The sequence below is a fragment of the Oryzias melastigma genome, linkage group LG23, assembly GCF_002922805.2.
Source record: "Oryzias melastigma strain HK-1 linkage group LG23, ASM292280v2, whole genome shotgun sequence".
In the NCBI taxonomy this organism is placed as follows: Eukaryota; Metazoa; Chordata; class Actinopteri; order Beloniformes; family Adrianichthyidae; genus Oryzias; species Oryzias melastigma.
In genome coordinates this window covers 1,348,405-1,367,264 of record NC_050534.1, presented here as the reverse complement: position 1 = coordinate 1,367,264, position 18,860 = coordinate 1,348,405, and the positions used below count along the sequence as shown (strand labels likewise).

Below are 18,860 nucleotides of genomic sequence, written 5' to 3'. Positions count from 1 at the left end.
TTGACCTCTTTTAATGGTCCGGTTTGTAAATTATTTACCTTCTTTGAAAGAAATTAAACTTTCATTTTTTTGAGGAATTTTCTACATTGGTAAACTTTGTTTCTGTTTTTGTGTAAAAATGTTTTAGTAATTTTAACGTTTCATATAAAAATGATAACATTTTTTCATATTCACTTCAGCAGCAAATACACAACTTGATTTACCGTTCAGAAATGTCTGATATTTATGCAGGTTTTATCACAGAGGTCACAGACCGGAGGCTGTGCTGTATTTTTTCTTTTTTGATGCAAAGATGTTTTTCTCAAAACGGGGACGTGTGCGCGCGCGCGTGGCTGAGAGGCGGGCGGTGACTGCCGGTGCAGCAGTCAGCGGCTCCCCTCCTCCGGCAGCAGACGGCGGCCCATCCCTCCGTCTGCATCTCCTGCTTTCTTCTCCTCCCTCGCTCATCTCGCGTCAGAAGAAATGTCTGCCAGACAGGGCTTCTACCGGCAGGAGCTGAACAAGACGGTGTGGGAGGTTCCGGAGCGGTACCAGAACCTGACGCCGGTGGGCTCCGGAGCCTACGGATCCGTGTGGTGAGTGTGTGAGCGCGCGCGCGTGTATGTGTGTGCGCGTAGGGCGAGGCTGCTCTGGTGTGTCGCTGCCCGTGACGCTGAATTGTTCATTACCAAACCGACACATTTCTGCGTTTCCTGGGTCTGCAGCAGGTGTGCGGCTGCGCGTCACTGCTGGAATTTACCTTCCTATTCCCCAGCCTTCGCGTGCGCGCACACTTTAGAAATTTCCCCAGCATCCGCAGACCCCCCCTCCACTTCTTAAATCAATCTGCACAGATCAAACTACCCCCCCCCCCCTTATAGCCTTCTCCCTGTGTGCAAACTCAGTGTAATCAGTCCTGCAGAATGCAGCTGGTGCAAATGGGGGGTTCATTATGTGAGGATACCGTTGCCATGGCGATGCATCCTGGTGACAACCTCCCTTTACTGGCAACATCATCCAAAGGAGGCTGTTGACAGGATAGCTGCGTTTTGCATGTGTGGTCACATGATCGCATGTGAAGCAATGACCCTCCAGACAGTTTTCACTCCAGATAACAGCGAAAGTCCAAATACACAGCAGCTGACTGACCTTACATCTGCTCTTATTCTGAAAATGTTGACCACACAATCATCGGATCCCAGTTTTACGAAGATTGTTCGTATGAATCCTGCAAAAAAGGATCATAAAACCTGAATCTGGTCTGCGTTGCCTTAAGGCTTCAGCCATGCAGCATTTTTAGCTGTTACTCATCAAGGAGCCGCCAACTTAGCTGAGTTTACAGCTTTTTTCCTCCTTTGAAAAGAGATTGTAGAAAAATGCATTTTTAAGGAAAGTCCTGTTGGTTAAAGAGAGGTTTAAAAGTGGGTAGCTGGAGTCAAATTTACCAAAGTAACTTTCTGTAAAAATGTTTCCCCTCACTTTAGTTTCCCTGAACACTTTTCCCTTTTATTTCAGAAGCTGTAGGATGAGTAACTCACGAAGCTGTAATGTGATTTCCTAAAATAAATATGTTTTTGGTGAGAAACATAAAGGTTTTATTATTTGTTTTAATCAGGATTTTGTTCATTTTTAAAAAGTAAAAATATAGGGTAAATGTTTTTGTCTGCCTAAATTTAACCCTAATGGAATTGAACTACAATAACTTATAGATTGGAATGTTTGCGGTTGTATTAACCCTTTAACACCTGAGGTGTTGCTGGTGACGCTTAAACACAAAATCTTATGGTTACTGATGGAACGACGACTAAGAAGGAACGCTGAGAAGTGTCCATGACATGTAGATTGTTGGGAAACGGTGTGAGAGGTAATGTGGATCACATTAAAAGTTGTTTCAATGACTGCATTCAACCAAACACATCTTCGTCAGTCGGTGTTGCATCACAGCTCCATGTTTGTGCGCTTTCAACACTTCACTTTCTGGGGTGGTCTAAACCCTCCTTCCTGTTTAGAGGGGCGCGGTCTCACCCCAAACAAGTGAAGATTAGAAATAATCAGGGGGGGGGGGGCAAAACTCTTAAGCCTTACCATTAATATGTTGATATTGTTCACTGTGTCACCTAAGAAGCAAGAAAAGTTTTAGTACAAAAGAAATTTGTTCTTCTCACAATCCTGTGTGCAAGAATAAATGTCTTGCAGACTATAAAACTGCCGTAGGGTTTTCTTTTGAAGCTCTATTTTTCTTTTGAGGTCTTCCCAATAATGTGTTGATATCGTTCATTGTGTCACTTAAAAAGTAAAAGTTTCAGTGCAAAAGAGTTTTGTTCTTCTCACAATCCTGCATACAAGAATAAATGTCTTCCTGACAATGGACAAGCTGTAGGGTTTCCTTTTAAAATTCTTTTTAATTTTGTAAATAATAATGATAATAATAACTAATAATGTCCTAAAATCTTAAAAGAATTTTGTTCTTCTCACAATTCTGTGTGCAAGAACAAATGCGTTAGTAGCTTCAGGGTTTTCCTCTGAAACTCTCGATTTAAAGACACAAAGAAAACCTCATGTGAGACATTTTGTAGAGGAAAAACAGATTGTCTCTGGAGCTGCAGGCTGAAACAGACACACAGAGCCCAAACTTTGGTAGGAAGTCTAAATATATCTTATTGATCCAGGAGGGAGAAGGAAAGAGAAGCTCATCAGCTATCAGGAATAAAAAGATGGGTGGAGCTCCACCAGCTGCATGCTTCTTTGGTACAGATGGACCCCCCCACCACCACCACCACCATTGTGGTGAACTTTCTCATGGCTGAACTTGATGAGTTGAAGGATGGGGGGTGGGAGTGAAGGGTGCATTGTCAGGACTGGGTTTGTGTTGTTCCAGTTGTACGGCGACAAAGAGTTAGCTTGTTCTCTTAGCAAACCTCAAGAACTCACACGTTTGTATAGGACGGCCTGGTTCTTCAGCGAGGGCAGAAGAAGACGAAAGAATGAGGCATTAGAGCCACAGACAGGAAACGTTAAAACAGGAAGCTCATGAATACAAGATCCATTAAATAATTGAGCGAGCACCACCTTCTCAGAAAGTTTTCAGACCGCTCATGTCAGTATCTGTGAATAATTCAGCCTTGAAATCTTATCAACTTTCTCCTTTCTCCTGCGCTTTGGACAGATTTTTTACATCCAGGCTGAACTATAATTTTCACAAGTCCATTGAAATCCCAAACTATGAAGAAGGCGAATCTGTTTTATTTTTGTCTTTCTCCACTCGTTTGGACTGTTGATTGTACGTCTGAGGAGTTGGATGAAGGTTACGATGGAACTTCTGCTCAGGCTGGAGGCAGTTTGGTTTTAGCAGAACACAGGCAGAACTGCAGGCCTCACTTTAGTCCAGGCCAGAGTTTAACTCCAACAAAATGAGTGTCATATCATGGGATTGCAACCCATCCAGAGTGTCCGCACAGTAGTAGCTGGGATAGGCCCCAGCAACTCCGTGACCCCGAAAGGCATCACGTAGGTTTAGAAAAGGACCGAACATTTCACGAGAACGTAACAGCCAAACTGTCATTTTTCCACCGTTAACAGGATAATTCCAGTAGATTCTGAAGGAGAAGAGCAGCTTTTCTCCTTCAGAATCTACTGGAACCATGTTGATCGTGTTATCGGTTGAAAAGTTAAAAAGTTGAAAAGTTACAGTGTGTTAAAGCTTTTGTGTTTAAGCGTCACCGGTGACGCCCCAAGTGTTAAAGGGTTAATCAAAATTTGGATCATAGTCTGACCAAGATCCAGTTTATTCACCAGAAACAGGAAGTTTATACATTTGAGTATTTTCCGGTGTAAACTTCCTTTGTAAACTAACCTCTTGTAGAAATAGGACTCAGGAAAAACCTCAGAAGTGTCTGTAATAAATCCGTTTAGATGTCTGGAACGTAACTCTTCCTAAGATAGGAAGCGGATTTACCAACAGCTCTGACAAACACTTGACTGAAGATTATTTAAGGTAACAATGGCATTTCCAGTGAGGGTCCAGCAGGTCTAAAGTTAGAACAGCAGATTGACTTGATTTGCACCATTCTGTCCCTGTTTTCTGATACAAGAAGTTACATAATGTGGTGGCAGGTATATGTGACAAACTAAATCAGCAGAAAGGTTGAGGAGTCTCTGGTCACATGCAAGATGGCGCCTAAATCAGTCTCTAGCCAGAAGCAGACATTTCTCCATTTTAGCCGGCAGCGTAAGTGGAAATTTCCTGAACTTTAGGAAATCCTTTCAAAAATGACATTTTAAAAACTTTTAAATGTGAATAAACTGTAACTGTCTATCAGTTTAGTGTGAAGATGAGCTTCAAATGGACATAGAACGTTCATCGTTTGATTTCTGTCAAGTCAGTATTAACAAGTGTTCACATTTGTAGAACTTCACCTGTTTACCTCCGGAGAAATGCAGTTTACTTTGACAGAGAGTTTTACAGAGAAAAAATTTATAAAAAGGTCGACAAAAGAGAGAAGAAACTGGAAAAAACATCAAAAGCTTAAAACTGGGGTTCCGGGTGAGGACTTCTGGCGGAGGATTTCGGGCGCAAATGATGCTTCTTTTTGCGGCCGGCTCTGGCAGGGGGAGGGGCTTCCAGCTATTCATTTTCGGGCGCCATATTTTTTCTCTGTATCCAGATTCTCTTGGAAAGTTTTATGCTGATCTCTTTCCTGACACAGTTTCTGGACTGGGGACCAGCACAGGGACACGTAGAGTGTGTCTGAATTCGCCCCCAACCCCTAACTACTAAAAAACTTTATAGTGCAGGACTATCTAGTGCTCTCTTAAAGACAACTCCGACACGATACTCACTACTTTTCTTTCGTTTTTCTAAACGCCAAATATGACGTCACTGATTTCACAAAGTCAGAATCAATACGAACATTTCATATTTATTTATGACTCCACTGTGTTCTGATAGTGAAAATGTGGATGATTTATTCAAAAAATACATTTAAACATGTTTTTTGTTGGAAATTGTTCGACCACAATGCATTGTGGTCTATATTCACTAATCTAGTGAGCATCGATGCACGCCAGTTTTTCACAAAGACTTCTGGGAAATTTCTAGTGCACTGGATTTTGGAATTAGTAGATCAGACAGCACTAGAAAATGGAGAACGCACTATATAGTGATTAGGGGGAAATCGGGACATAGCGCCAGACTCAGGTCCCCGTGTGACCACATAGTTAGGCTGTAGTGTGAAGGGACATGCCTAAATAAATATTATCAGCCAGGGAAAAACCTCAGACCCAGGATTCTTGCACGCCAGTCCTACATGCAGCCAACTGAGCCAGATGAACAGATATAGCTGGATATGGAAATACAACTAAACTGCAACAAGCAAATTATCAGTAGATATTCCACCATCAAAACCATTAATATCAGTATATCACAAAAAAGGTGTTTAAGATTTGCCTGTTCATCTTGTTTGTACTAAACTTCTGTTAGATATTACCTCCACAGAACTTGTGTAGGAAACAGGACTCAGAATAGAAAGCAACTTCATTTCTAAAAATATTCTCTGTGGAGATCTCTTCTGCAGATAAATGACATTTTCTAGGATCCGCTTCTCCTCTTTGTTTCCTTGGGTTTGAAATCGGATCCGTAGAGGGATGAGTTATTAGAGGAAAACATGGGGAGAGGAGAAATTGATGCCTCTTCTCAGCTGAGTGAGTTGGAAGGGTGTTGGAAGCCTGGGGGGCGGCTGGCTGATGACCCGTCCGGAGCCTGGAGGAGACATCCGGACCGCCAGCAGGGGATTTCAACCTGAAGGACCACAAACACTGGAGACGCTTCCATCAGGAGAGAACTTGTTGTGGTCAGAGTTCTTCCTCTGCTCTGCTCCTTCTCACTTTCCTCTCGTCTTTCCCTCTGGCTCGTCTCTTTAATCTATTAAATGTCATGATTAAACTAGCAAAGGCGGCCAGCCTGGAAAGCCCCCACAATGGAAGCGGCGGCAGTCCCTTTTTGTTAGACGAGACATTTACATCTGAAAGGAGGTTCTCTGTCCTCCTGCTGCCTCACATCCTCTGTCAGTCTCCGAGTCGGTCTCTATCACGTCTCTATCCATCTGTCTTTGTCTTTTCCCTCCAGCTCGGCGTACGACGTGGTCCTGAGGCAGAAGGTGGCGGTGAAGAAGCTCTCCAGGCCTTTTCAGTCCCTCATCCACGGCCGCCGCTCGTACCGCGAGCTCAGGCTGCTCAAACACATGAAACACGAGAACGTCAGTGCTGCTTTCTAGAGTACCAACCGAGGCAGGAGCCTGAGCGCCGTTATTGATCGCTGTCTGCCTCCGCAGGTCATCGGGCTGCTGGACGTCTTCACTCCAGCTGCAGCATTAGAAGACTTCAACGAGCTGTACGTTTCTTTCCCTCTGTACTCACATTTCCTAACAGACGTGCTGCTGCATATGGAGGCAACCTTAGGGGCATGACGCCCTGCAGAGATGGGCGATGGTTGCCATGGCAGCATGACCAGATTCTCCCCCACCCCCCGCTTGAACATCCTCTCTTGAATCTGCAGCTACCTGGTGACGAACCTGATGGGAGCAGACCTCAACAACATCGTCAAGTTTCAGAGGCTTTCCGACGAGCATGTGCAGTTCCTCATTTACCAGCTGCTCCGCGGACTGAAGGTAGTACGCTGATGTGCTCATTCCACCTTAAATCTTAAACACTGGAGCTTTAAACCCAATCTGAATTCCTTCCTTCTCCCTTCCCCTACATTTAGCTCTCCAAACGGAGAGTTATGGAAAAATAGTGTCTCAGATTTTGGACGTCACTTTCACTCGGTGACGTCACCAATAGTCGCCGGTTAGCTAGCGTTAGCGTGGAGCTTCCAGTGCTTGAATATACATAACAGCAGTTGTAGAACTTTAAAAAGTTCACGCTACAACAAGAAGTGATTCCTTACATTTAAACTTCTGTGGTTCAGAGCGAATGAAGAAAGACGCCTGTTCCCAGCACAGCGCGACGTGGAACCCCCTCACGAGGGAGGGGTCTGTACCCCTCCGCTTGTTGGGTTAGATATTGAAAAGTATATTTCGGACACCACTTGCACTTCACAAGCCTCTTCAAATGAAGGGGAGAAGGGAAGAATTTGGATTGGGCCTTAGTGTTAGTGTTTACATCCTTTCAACTGCTGTGACTCTTCAACCGCTTACGCTGTTAGCGTAAATCCAGAGGATTGCACTGATACGCAACACAAGTGTTTATGACACACAAATCAGCTGATTTGGAAGCAGATGTAAGCACATTTTAATCTCGCTTCACTGATGAAGTATTGCAGAAAAATGCAAAGCTCCTTTTCTCCGCGTCAGAATCGGCTGAGATGTTTGAAGAGTTACGCTGAGTCAAAGAGTGTTATTTAGGTGAAGCCGGCGGCATCAGCACTGTTAAAGGGTTAAACCACAGAGACATGAATCTATCAGACATTACATGGATTAGTTGTTAGTTGGGCTTTTTCAAATCAGAATTTTAGGTGAAACTTTTCTGATCTCCATTTAAATTAGCTTCAGTTCCATTTCGTCTTCTAAAAATAATGACACAGTTTAAGGTTCTCTAACCTTAATCGTATTAACTTCATTATTTGACATTGGTTGAGTATTTTGTAACCATTCTTATTTTTTATCTTTTTGCATCTCCTCCCGTTGATTTAACAGAAGTTGGGTATAAACCCCACCTACCTTTTAGCCTGATCTCCTCTGATTGGATACAACCAATACTGAACTACCGGCCTTTAAGATGGCTGTCTCATAATAGACCCTTTTCATGGTGACGTCAAACAAAATGGCGACATAGCCGGCAGTGTGTAAAGTGACTTCTGGTTCACGGGTCTAGACCGGCTGACAGCTAAAACGCTGTTTAACACATTTTTACCTAAATAATAAAAGGTAACCATACCAATTGTAATGGAACATTTTTACATCATTCATTTTATAAATATCCTACCTAATAGTATTTTTCCTCTCTGAGATCCTTCACAAATCTACATTCAAATGTGAAGAATCCTCCAGTACTTGAGGTTCTGTTGAAAACATTGGCCGTTCATTCTTTAGTCAGAAACTTCAAGCTCAACTCTCTTTTTATACTCAGCAGGACTGGATTAAACATTTTAATCGAATTTCTTAAAATATTCAACATTTTTTTCAATGTTAAAATTCAACTGGCAATTTCTTATTTTTACATTTTAATGGAATGTACTGTAAAAGCAGTGTTTCACATAATGGGATTTCTACCGAACAGAGGTGGAACTTTTATGTTTTAAGATTATAATGTTTTTATTACAAGAAAAATGGAAAGCAAGTTTTTGCTTAAAAATGTCCTCAGAAGTTCCTTTAAAAGAAAACTACTTTGTAGATTTGGTGAATCATGAACATTTGCATTCTGCAGATAAAGATTGATGTTATTTTCTTCAATCAAGCGAATGTTGATTTCAGGAGAGAAACAAAAATGTATGCGGCATAAATTAAATTAAAAAGATTATAAGTTATAGTTAGACATTTCCGATACCAACACCTAACCACACACAAACTGAGGAGACCTTTCTAAGTAAAGATTTTCGTGATCCTCATTTCTAGAAGTCAGTGTTGAATTCATTGAAGCCAATCATCCCTCTGCTGGAATTCAGACCTGAATGGGTCCAGCTGCTCTTCGGCCCGCAGGGTTACCATGGAGAAGACAAAAGCAGCCTTCCTTTAGGCAGGAGCTAATGTGCTGAGATGCTCTCTTGACCTCTGTCTCCTCTCTGTCCTCCCCCATGTCCTCTGGCCCCGCCCACTCGCCTGTTGAGCAGTACATCCACTCAGCAGGACTGATCCACAGAGTGAGTGCTTCTTTTTCTTCACTTGTTGCAGTTTTGACCAACTTTTCAAGAAATGGCTGCATATTGTGTTCATTCATTTACACAATACACATCCTGTTCTTATTATTTTGTTTGGCATCTTCTGGTTTGAACTCGAACCTCTTTAAAGTCCTTTTAGTCTTTAAAGTCCTGCAGTGTTAGAAAGCTGGATAAGAAATCAGAACTCTCAGATCCCCACAGAGACGCTCCACGACCCAAAAGACGCCAACCACGACAATCTGGGAGATTTTTGGTTGTTGATTGTTGCTGCGTTCCACTATTGTTGCTTTTATTTGGTTTTGTTCCAAAATCAGTGAGTAAATCTCTGGATGGAACGACCCAAAGGACTTTTCCCACTTAGATCCAGTTTAAAAGTTATATTAAATGGGAACCATTGTGGACACACCTGCAGGAAAATATGCATCTTAATAAATAGTTATGGAGTTATTTACACCTGGAGCTAGCTTAGATAGAAAAAACCAGAGACAGAATGGTTGAAAAATGGAACCGCTGAACTGCCGAGTAGCTGCATGTCCAAAGCAGAGACAGTCATGCGTCTGTGGCTACAAACCTGAAGTCTTAATGAAGGTAAACCATCGAAGTTGCTTGTCCACACCTGAAGTACACTGGTCCCTCGCTACAACATGGTTCAACGTTTGCAGCATTGAAGTTTTGAGGTTTTTATTTGTGCATTTATGCTTGCTTTATTTTTTACAGTGTATTGTGTCCTGGATCCTGATTGGCTGTAGACCATTGTTCAATCAGTCTCCTCCATGCAGTGTCTCCTGAACAGAATGCATTCAGTTCACCTACGTACATCTTTGATTGGGATCAGATCTTATTTTTCTATGAAGGTTTGAACTTTGAGAGTTCAAACAAGAGAGATAAAGTGTGAAATCTTCATGTCTGTCTGAGAAAAGTGGATAAATTGTCCAGTGAGAAGTTTTACAGCCTCAAGACATCTTCAATTCTACTTTGTGGATTTCATTCATTGTGGGTTATTTTTAGAACTTAACTCTTGTGATAAATGAGGGAACAGTGTATTTATAAATTCTTAGTCTTTTAAGAAATATACTGACTAATGATTTCTTTGTGACACTGATTGTCCATCAGTCTAGAAAAGATCAGAGATCAAATTCTAATTTATCTTAGAGATTCAGACATTCATCCGTTTTTCCATTGATTATCCCAGCACCCTGAAATTGTTTTTAGCTCCAACATGTTAATTATTCAAGGGTTGCATCTCAGATTCCACATGCCTCTTTATTGTTTCTATTAATAGATTCATGACAGTAAAAGGAAAACATAAAGTACGATTAACAGAAAATCGGAGGTTATTAAAGCTCCTTGAGGAAATTACTGAAGGAGAGAATTTTTAAAGTTGCCACACCTTATTTCTACATGACAGGTTTGTCATTAAAGGGTACCCAAACAGGGAAGTTGGAGGCTGACTCCGCCCACAGCCGAAATGGGAAAATCCAGTCAGAGGGGTGGGGCTTGGGGGCGGGACTGTTATCATTACTGGAGCTGCAGATCATGATGTCAGACTTCTGAAACTTACATGGTTTGACCAATCACAAAATTCAACTATCCATGTAAATCAACTAATCACCGACAACATCTCCACTGTCAAAGGCTTAAAGTCGTGTTTCATGTGTTTGAAAACACAACAGCAACTGAACTTGTGTTTTTGATGTTTGTTTTGTCTAAACTTCCCTCTCAGGACCTCAAACCCAGTAATGTCGCGGTGAATGAAGACTGCGAGCTGAGGGTAAGACCGGGCATTTCGTCCCACTGAAGGTTTGTGTGAAGTTATCTTATAAAACCTTTCAAAAACAGATCCTTGACTTTGGATTAGCCCGACAGACGGACGACGAGATGACCGGGTACGTGGCGACTCGCTGGTATCGAGCGCCTGAGATCATGCTGAACTGGATGCACTACAATCAGAACGGTGAGTTTGTCGTGAATTCAAACAGCACTCTAGAAGTGAAGTCCATCACCGGCTGAAAGATGAGACCTCTGTTTCTCTTTCAGTTGATATTTGGTCTGTGGGATGCATTATGGGAGAGCTGCTGAAAGGCAAAGTCCTTTTTCCTGGAACGGACTGTATCCTTTATGGCGCTGTCACACATACACAGTGGTTTGCAGCTTTGAAACTACAGAGCTGAAACCTTCCAGTGACGCGTCCCTGGATCAAGACCTCGCATTACAATCGTTCCACAAACAATTACTGGAATGTAAACCTAAGAAGACAAATCTGACTTTAGCCTTGATGGATTTTAGATATGCTTCAATATCCAACAGGAATTCCTGACGAGTTTACATCTCTTAACTGTGGTTCTCTAAGACATCGATCAGCTGAAGAGAATCATGGAGGTGGTTGGCACTCCCACCCAAGACCTCCTGAAGAAGATCTGCTCTGAGCATGTGAGGAGTGAAGGTTTTTGAACACCTCCTGCACTGACAGATCGATCATTTTCCTGACATGGCTGCTGATTGAATAATCAATATGTTGTGGGAGGCACTGAATGCTGATACTCTGTTTAATCTGGTACTTGCAGGCGCAGAAGTACATCCAGTCCCTGCCTTTTATGCCCCAGCAGGACCTGGCAAAGATCTTCAGAGGGGCGAACCCCCTGGGTGGGTGATGTCCTACAGATGACATCTTCATTTTCACTTTAGTCGAGATCTGCTTAGTTTTACGTGTTTCTAGCTTTTTGGTAGATCTGACATGTTAACACTGAACACAAACTGTTCATCGGGCGCCCAGTTTTAATGTTAAGTCATTTGCTGAGCGAGTTGAGCTTCAGGCGCAGAGCAGCGTGTTTTTGTAGGCGGGGTAGCACTGATCACGAAAAATGCTGACACTGCAAAAAATTCCAGAGTTCAGTAATCTCAACTGTGGTGAAATATCGCATCATGTAAACCAGTCAGAATCTCGGCTTTGGTAGTAACGTGTTGACGATGTGATTAGTGGGTGGAGCTTGTCTTTCCCTAGCGAAATAAATTACCCCGGTTAGCAGCAACTCTTTGCTTCAGGAGCTCAACTTTATAAACACACTTGAACAAGTGTTTAGGAACAAATTTGAGGCGCGTCAAAAGCTAGCAGGGCGGGGAAAGCTGGATAACTAGCAGGATGATAAGTCTCATGAACAGGAATGAATATTACTACGTTCCAACCTCCACGTTTGTTTCTGTGGTAGCCGTTGATTTACTGAAGCGCATGCTGGTTCTGGATTGCGATGGGAGGATCTCGGCTAGTGAAGCTCTGTCCCACCCGTACTTCTCCCAGTACCACGATCCCGAGGATGAGCCAGAGGCTCCGCCTTATGACCAAACGCCGGAGAGCAAGGACCGAACTCTGGAAGAATGGAAAGGTGAACTGAAAAATGTTGTTTTTCCTTCTAGGTTATAGAAGGAAGTGAAAGACATGAGTTATGCTGCTGAAGTTTCACATTGTGTAATGATGACTAAGGCTGGATTGTGTCAGTTTGGGTTCATTTGGGGTTTTTCTCAACCTTGGAATTTTCATTTATGGCTTTTTCATATGCTGCATAATGTTTTTTTCTCTAATCTAAATTTCCAGAGTTGGTTTTTGAAGAAGTGAACAGCTTTCTAACACCTGGCAGTAAGACGGACAGCCTTCAGGTGGAGCAGTGAACTTCAGCTCTGCCTTATTCTCCTCCTGAAGAAGAACCTCTTATACTTAGTGAGTGAAGGAAGGACTTGGAGACGCCGGTCTTGGACTGATTTGACTTGATTGAAGCATCACGGAGCAAAAGTCTATGTGGAACCAGATGAATACAGGATGGATTTCAGAATTAAGGACCTCTGCCCTACTGACACTGGCATCCTGTTGTGTTTCCGCTCAGACACACACACACACACAAAAAGGAACTGCCCCACATCAGGGACAGCAGAGGATGTGAGGATTCGTATAAGGGGAGAAACATATAAGGCAGCTGTGTAAAACATGTGAAAGGAGGGTACTGAAGGGAAACATTGCACTCCTGGATTTTCAAAGCAACAGGGAACCTTTGTTATTCCTTTTCAACGTCAGAAACGCTTAGTCATGTTTAAAGGCTCAAAGTGATGCCACCTCACATCACAGATGATCCTATCAGCTTAGCTCAGTGTTCCTCCCTCCAGGTCCTCGAGAGCCGCCACCCTGCCTGTTTTCCAGCTCTCTGTGTACTGCTTGCTGCTGATTACCTGGACCAGGTGTGTTCATTCAATCAGAATGTGGAGACATCTGAAGGAGATAATCAGCATCTGGCAGGACTTGGAGATCTGGAAAGCAGGCAGGGTGGTGGCTCTCGAGGACCTGGAGTGAGGAACACTGGCTTAGCTTGCCTACTGCTGATGCATGACTTCAGTGCATTTAACTGTTTTACATACTACTGGTAACTGTATCACAATAATAAAAGGTTCATTAATTGTTATTAAACATTATTAAGAAGGAAAGAGACGGGCACAAATGGAAAATGGACCAAACTCATGTGCAGACTATGATTTTGTACGTACATACAAGCTACCTAACATTGTATTCTCTGCTGCCTACAAAATAAACCCCAAACTCTGCTATTTATTAACAAGCTAATCAATCACATCTATGCCAAAGCTGGTAACAGAGTGTCAGGAATGAAGGCTTTAGTTCTCATTATTCTTCTGCTTGTGGTTTAGTTTCTGGATGATCAGGAACCCGTTGGCTTTGGCAGAACCTGTCATGTTTTTATGTTTGTCTTTGCTCTAACGGCCTATTGGCTTGTTTACAAAATGAAAGTTACAGAAATCTAGAGCTGTTCTATCTAATGCTGGAATCAAATAGTCTTACACAACTTGTAGCTCCATCAAAGCAAGAACTGACCAAAAACCACAGGCTGTTGAGTCATACTAGGTGACTTTATGTAGCCATTTGGCAAAAAATAAAAAAATAAAAATAAAAACGTTGTTCTTTCACGAGTTTCTGCAAATTTGATGTAGCATTGTTATCCACAAGAAAACTTGGTGAAGGTCAAGAGAAACATCAAGTGTTTCCTATAGGAGGGGACAACATTGTTGCTACTCTTCTGTTAAGACGACATTACAGCGGTTGCTCAAATAACCTGAAATTCAAAAAAGTAGTTTAATAAATAAATAGTTTACATAAACATTTCACAGAAAATCAGTTGTTCTTCAAAAGAGCCATTAAATGAACACAAACTTTTGATTCGGGCATTGACAAAAATGATAGCACCACTACACAATGTTTTGTTACCCAACTTCCTCAATTTTCAACAAAATGATGCAGCAATCAACAGGTACTTTGACCCCATGAGTAAACTGTTGTAGTTATCTCAGGTTTGAAGGAGGATTTCAGCTAGCAAATGGCTAGCTAACATGCTAACTCTTAGCTTACCTTTAGCCTCGCTAGCTAACCTGAAATTCAAGCAGCTGTCACGCTAAGGAACTATAATTTAACAGAACGCGGTATTTCAAGCACATTTAAAGGTTTCTGTGAGATGCGGACTAAAATGAAACAAAACACTTTGGATTTGAGTAACAGTTAGATGTTAACATTTTTTACAGTTATGCTAATTCAGTTTGGGCTATGAAGTTTAAACTGATGAGTTAGGCTTTCCTTTGCTATGACTTTTCTTTAACTGAATAATAAACTCACTCCCCAGTAGTCTAATAGTTCTTGAAGAATGTGAGAAAAAACTCAGTTTGGATTTTTTCTGCATTTGTTTCATACTGGAATGCTACGTGTAGCCAGCTTGTGTGTGAGCTGTCTGTTTACTAATGCAAAAAAAAAAAAAAAAAAAAACAATAACTAAAAACCCAAGTGCATCCGAAGTGTCCTGGTGAGAGTGTTTTAGAGCTCTGAATGTTAAAGTATTGTGTGCTTGTTGATGTTGTACATGTGGTGGAAATGATGTTACATGGTGATGCGACTAAATGTTGGCATGTGAATCTGTTTCTGAAACGAATGTCGACTCTCAGTTTGTAAATGATGCTGTTTTTCAACAGAAAAGATCTGCGGGTTCTTTTTCAACTAAACATTGACATATTTCAGTTTGAGATTCCTTTATGTCTTCAATATAAAAGCTGTAAATTGAATGTTTGATTCCTATTGACTTTTAATTTGTATTCAGTTTTTTATTAACATCCAAAGTGAAATTTGAAATTTAACTGAGGGTGCACTTAGAAGTGAGCCAGAAGAACACATTTTCAGTCTGAGCACCCTAGTGGACCCTGGTCCGGGACCAGGAACCGCTCTCTGACCCATCTTTTGAGGTGGTCTTGGTTTCATTTCTGGACTGAGCTCCGGTTCGCTCTGAGTTTGATTAGACTCTGTGTCCGAAGCAGAACAACTGAACCAAAGGGTTACCGTAGCCGAGCATTATGGGATGTGATCAGAGTAGTGGAGCAACAATGAGACACAGTAACTCACTGAAATGTGGTTGGATGAATGCACCCTCATTAAAACAACGTGATCCAAATTCCCTCTCAGACTGTTTTCCCAACAATCTATACGTCATAAACACTTATCAGCGTCTGTTAGTGAGAGCACACATGGCACGTCTTCCTGCCAGCATGTCTCTGCCGTTCCACAGTAACGGTCAAGTACTGAACCTGAAGCTCATTCAGATGTTCAAAACTGATCATCCAAATATAAAGTTTCAATAAGTGAATTGTTCCGACAAGGATAGTAAAGTTCAGGACTTCCATTATTCTTTCTCTAGTAGCTTTGCCCCGCCCTCATAACTCCTAACCAATGACTGAAGAGATCTTTGGTTATGTGGTTTCGTTTACAGGCTTTTGTTTGAAATAGTAATGTTTGGCTGACAGTAGTCTGAATACAGACCAAACCAAAGGCTCAGGACTCGATCCGGACCAACAGACGTTTCCAGTCTGAATACACCCTAAAACATATTTTACAACCCCAATCTGGTCTGTTAAAACCCACCTCACTGAACAGAGACAAAAATCCATTTGTCTAGTGATAGTCACATCAACTACAAATTTGCCAGGCCCAATATTAACCACCATTTGTATGTTGTCAGTGGGAGAATTGGAGCTGTAATAAAACCTTGTGACCCACAGTAATCCTCTCATCATTTTTGTCTGAACCAAAAGCTTAAGTGTCCGCCTTTCTTCTAAACCAGGCATGTCCAAAGTCTGGCTGTTCAAATTTTCATCTTTCTTTAATAAAATCCTTCATTTCCAGCCCCCAGCATTTTCTAAAAGCTGTCTACAATTTCTTGGTTGTGTTTTGTTATTTTAACTGTGTTTTAAGCAACACTGTCATGTGACTCTTTTGTGACACTTTCTAGCTTATTTCTATAATGTCCACTGTGAATAAAAAAGAGGAGTTAACAGTGAGGGGCACGGCTTCAAGGACAAGTGAAACTGGCCAAGGATTGAAACAGCTGTGTCTACCTGAAATGACAGGAGACTGTGGCTGTTTTAGAGGAGTTCAATATGAAGAGGAGCTACAGAAAAGACATGCCAACTACGACAAGGTAACCGGAATAAACGGTGCAAAACATTCTAGGAAAAGCTTATTCACTGTAGATCTATTTGCTCTCTATGTGAAGAAATAAAAAGTTATGTCACTGCAATAAAAACAGTTCAAGTTTGGACACCCCTCACTTAGCATGTTCTGGATCTTAACCACCATCAGAGGTTTATTCATCTGTGCTCTGAGTTTATTCCCCGCATGCAAGATAAACGGTCCAGAGCCCAAGATCTATAGATCTCCTAAGATGTCTCCTTATCAAAATGAATCTTTATATTTACATTGTATTCAAATACAAAGCATATGTACTCCTGGTCATATTCAACTGATCATTCTTACTAAAAAAAACAACTTATTATAATAAACTGAATAAATACATTCTATATTTTACACCGGTTTTCACCATCTTTTATACACTGATTTAATTCTTTACAAAGAAGCAAAGACTGAAGCTATGTTCACACTGCTCTCTGCAACACATTAATGCAACCACTTCCAATGTATGTAGTGCACACACGTGTATATGCACTATTTCAGCTTCCCTGTTAAAAACTCTTAGGTTCACCCTTAGCTACGCACATTTTTACAACCGTTTTCAGGCTCTACATACACAACACCCGATCATTGTACGCGCCTTTAAAGTTAAGGTGGAACTGGAGTAATCAGGGACGTGGCGTGTGGATGGTGTCCCTTTCAAAACACTGAAGTCCCAACCGTTTGAAGATTGATCATGGAGGAGGAATGAGTAATTGCATTTTGTGTCTGGTTGGAATTCTGTGACACCAAGTCTTTCATTTATCAGAATAGAGCTGTGGAAGAAAAAGGCTGGTGCGAGATTCATGAGATTTGCATCGCTTTGACATTTCACACCAAACCTCACCATGCAGTGGCGGTTCTACACTGAATCACCAGGGGAGGCCTTTCGGTGTTTGGAGTGAATGTAGCATTAGAGCCCAACATTGGCTGGAGGCAGTAACAACTATGTATATAAGAACTGGACTGAGTGAGTGTGATGTTACCCATATAAAATGTTTTACTTTTGGCTTCAACCAAATGAAGTCAATTCATTTGCCATTTTTTGCGATGTGGTCATGTTTGGAGCCAGACGACATCAGTGAGCAGTGATTGGTCCGAGTCGGCCTGCATCATCATCTCTATGGCAATCATTCTCACCAATCTGGAATAAGGTTGTTTGAAGCCATTGTATATCTTACTGGATTGGACATCACATGACAGACGGTGTGACAGACATGCTGCATTACTATGCATAGAGTCTTACAGAGGGATGAATGGAGGAGGTCCAAATAAGTACGAAAAGAACCACAATCAACTTCAAAAACCTTAACAAAATAATCAGATGGAGAGGAACCATCACAGGACAGGAATCCTATTTTAATAGAGAGAAATCAGGCATCATGTGTGTGCTAAAGTGGGTGCTAGCGAGTAGCATGCTAGTTTGGTTCATTGTCATATTTATTAATGATTGATGTTTTAATGTTTTCAAACATGGCTGATGCTATTCACACGTATTTACACGTGACTAGCACAAAACTGATGAAAATTCCCATTGATCTAATGTAACATTGCTGCATTGCTCTCACGTATTTTAAGTGCATTCAAGGCTAAAGATTTTTGTCAGTCGCACACATCTTTTTGATAAAAGAAAGTGTATTCACATGTAATTTTCTTAATACTTGAACTTCGTTCTCAGCCACACAAACCAGAGGAAGCCCAGCTAGAATATGCAGCTCACCTTCTGCCAGTGACGTCAACACTTGAGAGACTAGACATTAGGGAAGGAGCTGTCAATGCAAAATCTATGTAATTATGAGGGAAAAGAAGTTCAGGTTACAAAAGGAAACGTGAAATGAAAAACAAAAATATGTAGAGCCCAAGCAGATCTCAACACTAAGTAGTTTGTCTAAGTGGTGTTACCGTAGTGTGACATCATCAAGTCTCAAGCCCCCATACCGATCTGGCAGGTTAAACACATATGGCACCTACACCCAATCAGTTAAAAATCACTACAGATGACATGCTAGGGCTGCACGGTGGCGCAAGTGGTTAGCGCTCTCGCCTCACAGCGAGAAGGCCCCGGTTCGACTCCCGGCTGGGACCTTTCTGTGTGGAGTTTGCATGTTCTCCCCGTGCATGCGTGGGTTTTCACCGGGGACTCCGGTTTCCTCCCACCGTCCAAAAACATGCTTCATAGGTTAATTGGTGACTCTAAATTGCCCCTAGGTGTGAATGTGAGAGTGAATATGTGTGTGATTGAGGCCCTGAGACAGACTGGCGACCTGTCCAGGGTGTACCCCGCCTTCACCCATCAGTAGCCGGGATAGGCTCCGGCACCCCGCGACCCCGAAAGGGAGGAAGCGGTCAAGAAAATGGATGGATGACATGCTAGCTTGTTGCGTTCTCAAAATTGGCCGCCATATTGGAATGGTTTAGATGTCTGTTTACTGCTGTGTTACGATTGTACAAACAGATCTGTAAAAACAAGAA

The 18,860-nt window shown here is 41.9% G+C and overlaps 1 protein-coding gene across 3 annotated transcripts; it reads left to right on the top strand.

Annotated features, from left to right (window-relative positions):
• The first annotated feature begins 141 nt into the window (after positions 1-141).
• On the top strand, positions 142-14,908 carry mapk11 (mitogen-activated protein kinase 11). 3 transcript variants are annotated; one of them, XM_036210122.1, is made up of 12 exons: positions 142-575; positions 6,104-6,233; positions 6,309-6,367; positions 6,533-6,644; positions 8,804-8,833; positions 10,575-10,622; positions 10,718-10,805; positions 10,889-10,960; positions 11,202-11,281; positions 11,416-11,494; positions 12,058-12,231; positions 12,441-13,804. In XM_036210122.1, exons 1-12 carry the CDS (start codon positions 463-465, stop codon positions 12,512-12,514), a joined length of 1,059 nt encoding a protein of 352 aa, XP_036066015.1. In that variant the 5' UTR covers positions 142-462; the 3' UTR covers positions 12,515-13,804. The 3 variants fall into 3 exon arrangements, with proteins under 3 accessions (XP_036066015.1, XP_024150460.1, XP_024150462.1); XM_024294692.2 differs by having other exon boundaries at positions 157-575; positions 10,691-10,805; positions 12,441-14,908; XM_024294694.2 differs by lacking the exon at positions 142-575 and adding an exon at positions 5,079-5,828 and having other exon boundaries at positions 10,691-10,805.
• Positions 14,909-18,860: the final 3,952 nt, after the last annotated feature.

What these genes read in the sequence shown, in the direction of transcription:
- mapk11 (XM_024294692.2), top strand. Translation starts at nt 463, where the DNA reads ATGTCTGCCAGACAGGGCTTCTACCGGCAGGAGCTGAACAAGACGGTG. An exon ending in GGAGCCTACGGATCCGTGTG is followed by an intron (nt 576 to 6,103) that starts GTGAGTGTGTGA and finishes TTTTCCCTCCAG; the next exon opens with CTCGGCGTACGACGTGGTCC. An exon ending in AGCTGCTCCGCGGACTGAAG is followed by an intron (nt 6,645 to 8,803) that starts GTAGTACGCTGA and finishes CCTGTTGAGCAG; the next exon opens with TACATCCACTCAGCAGGACT.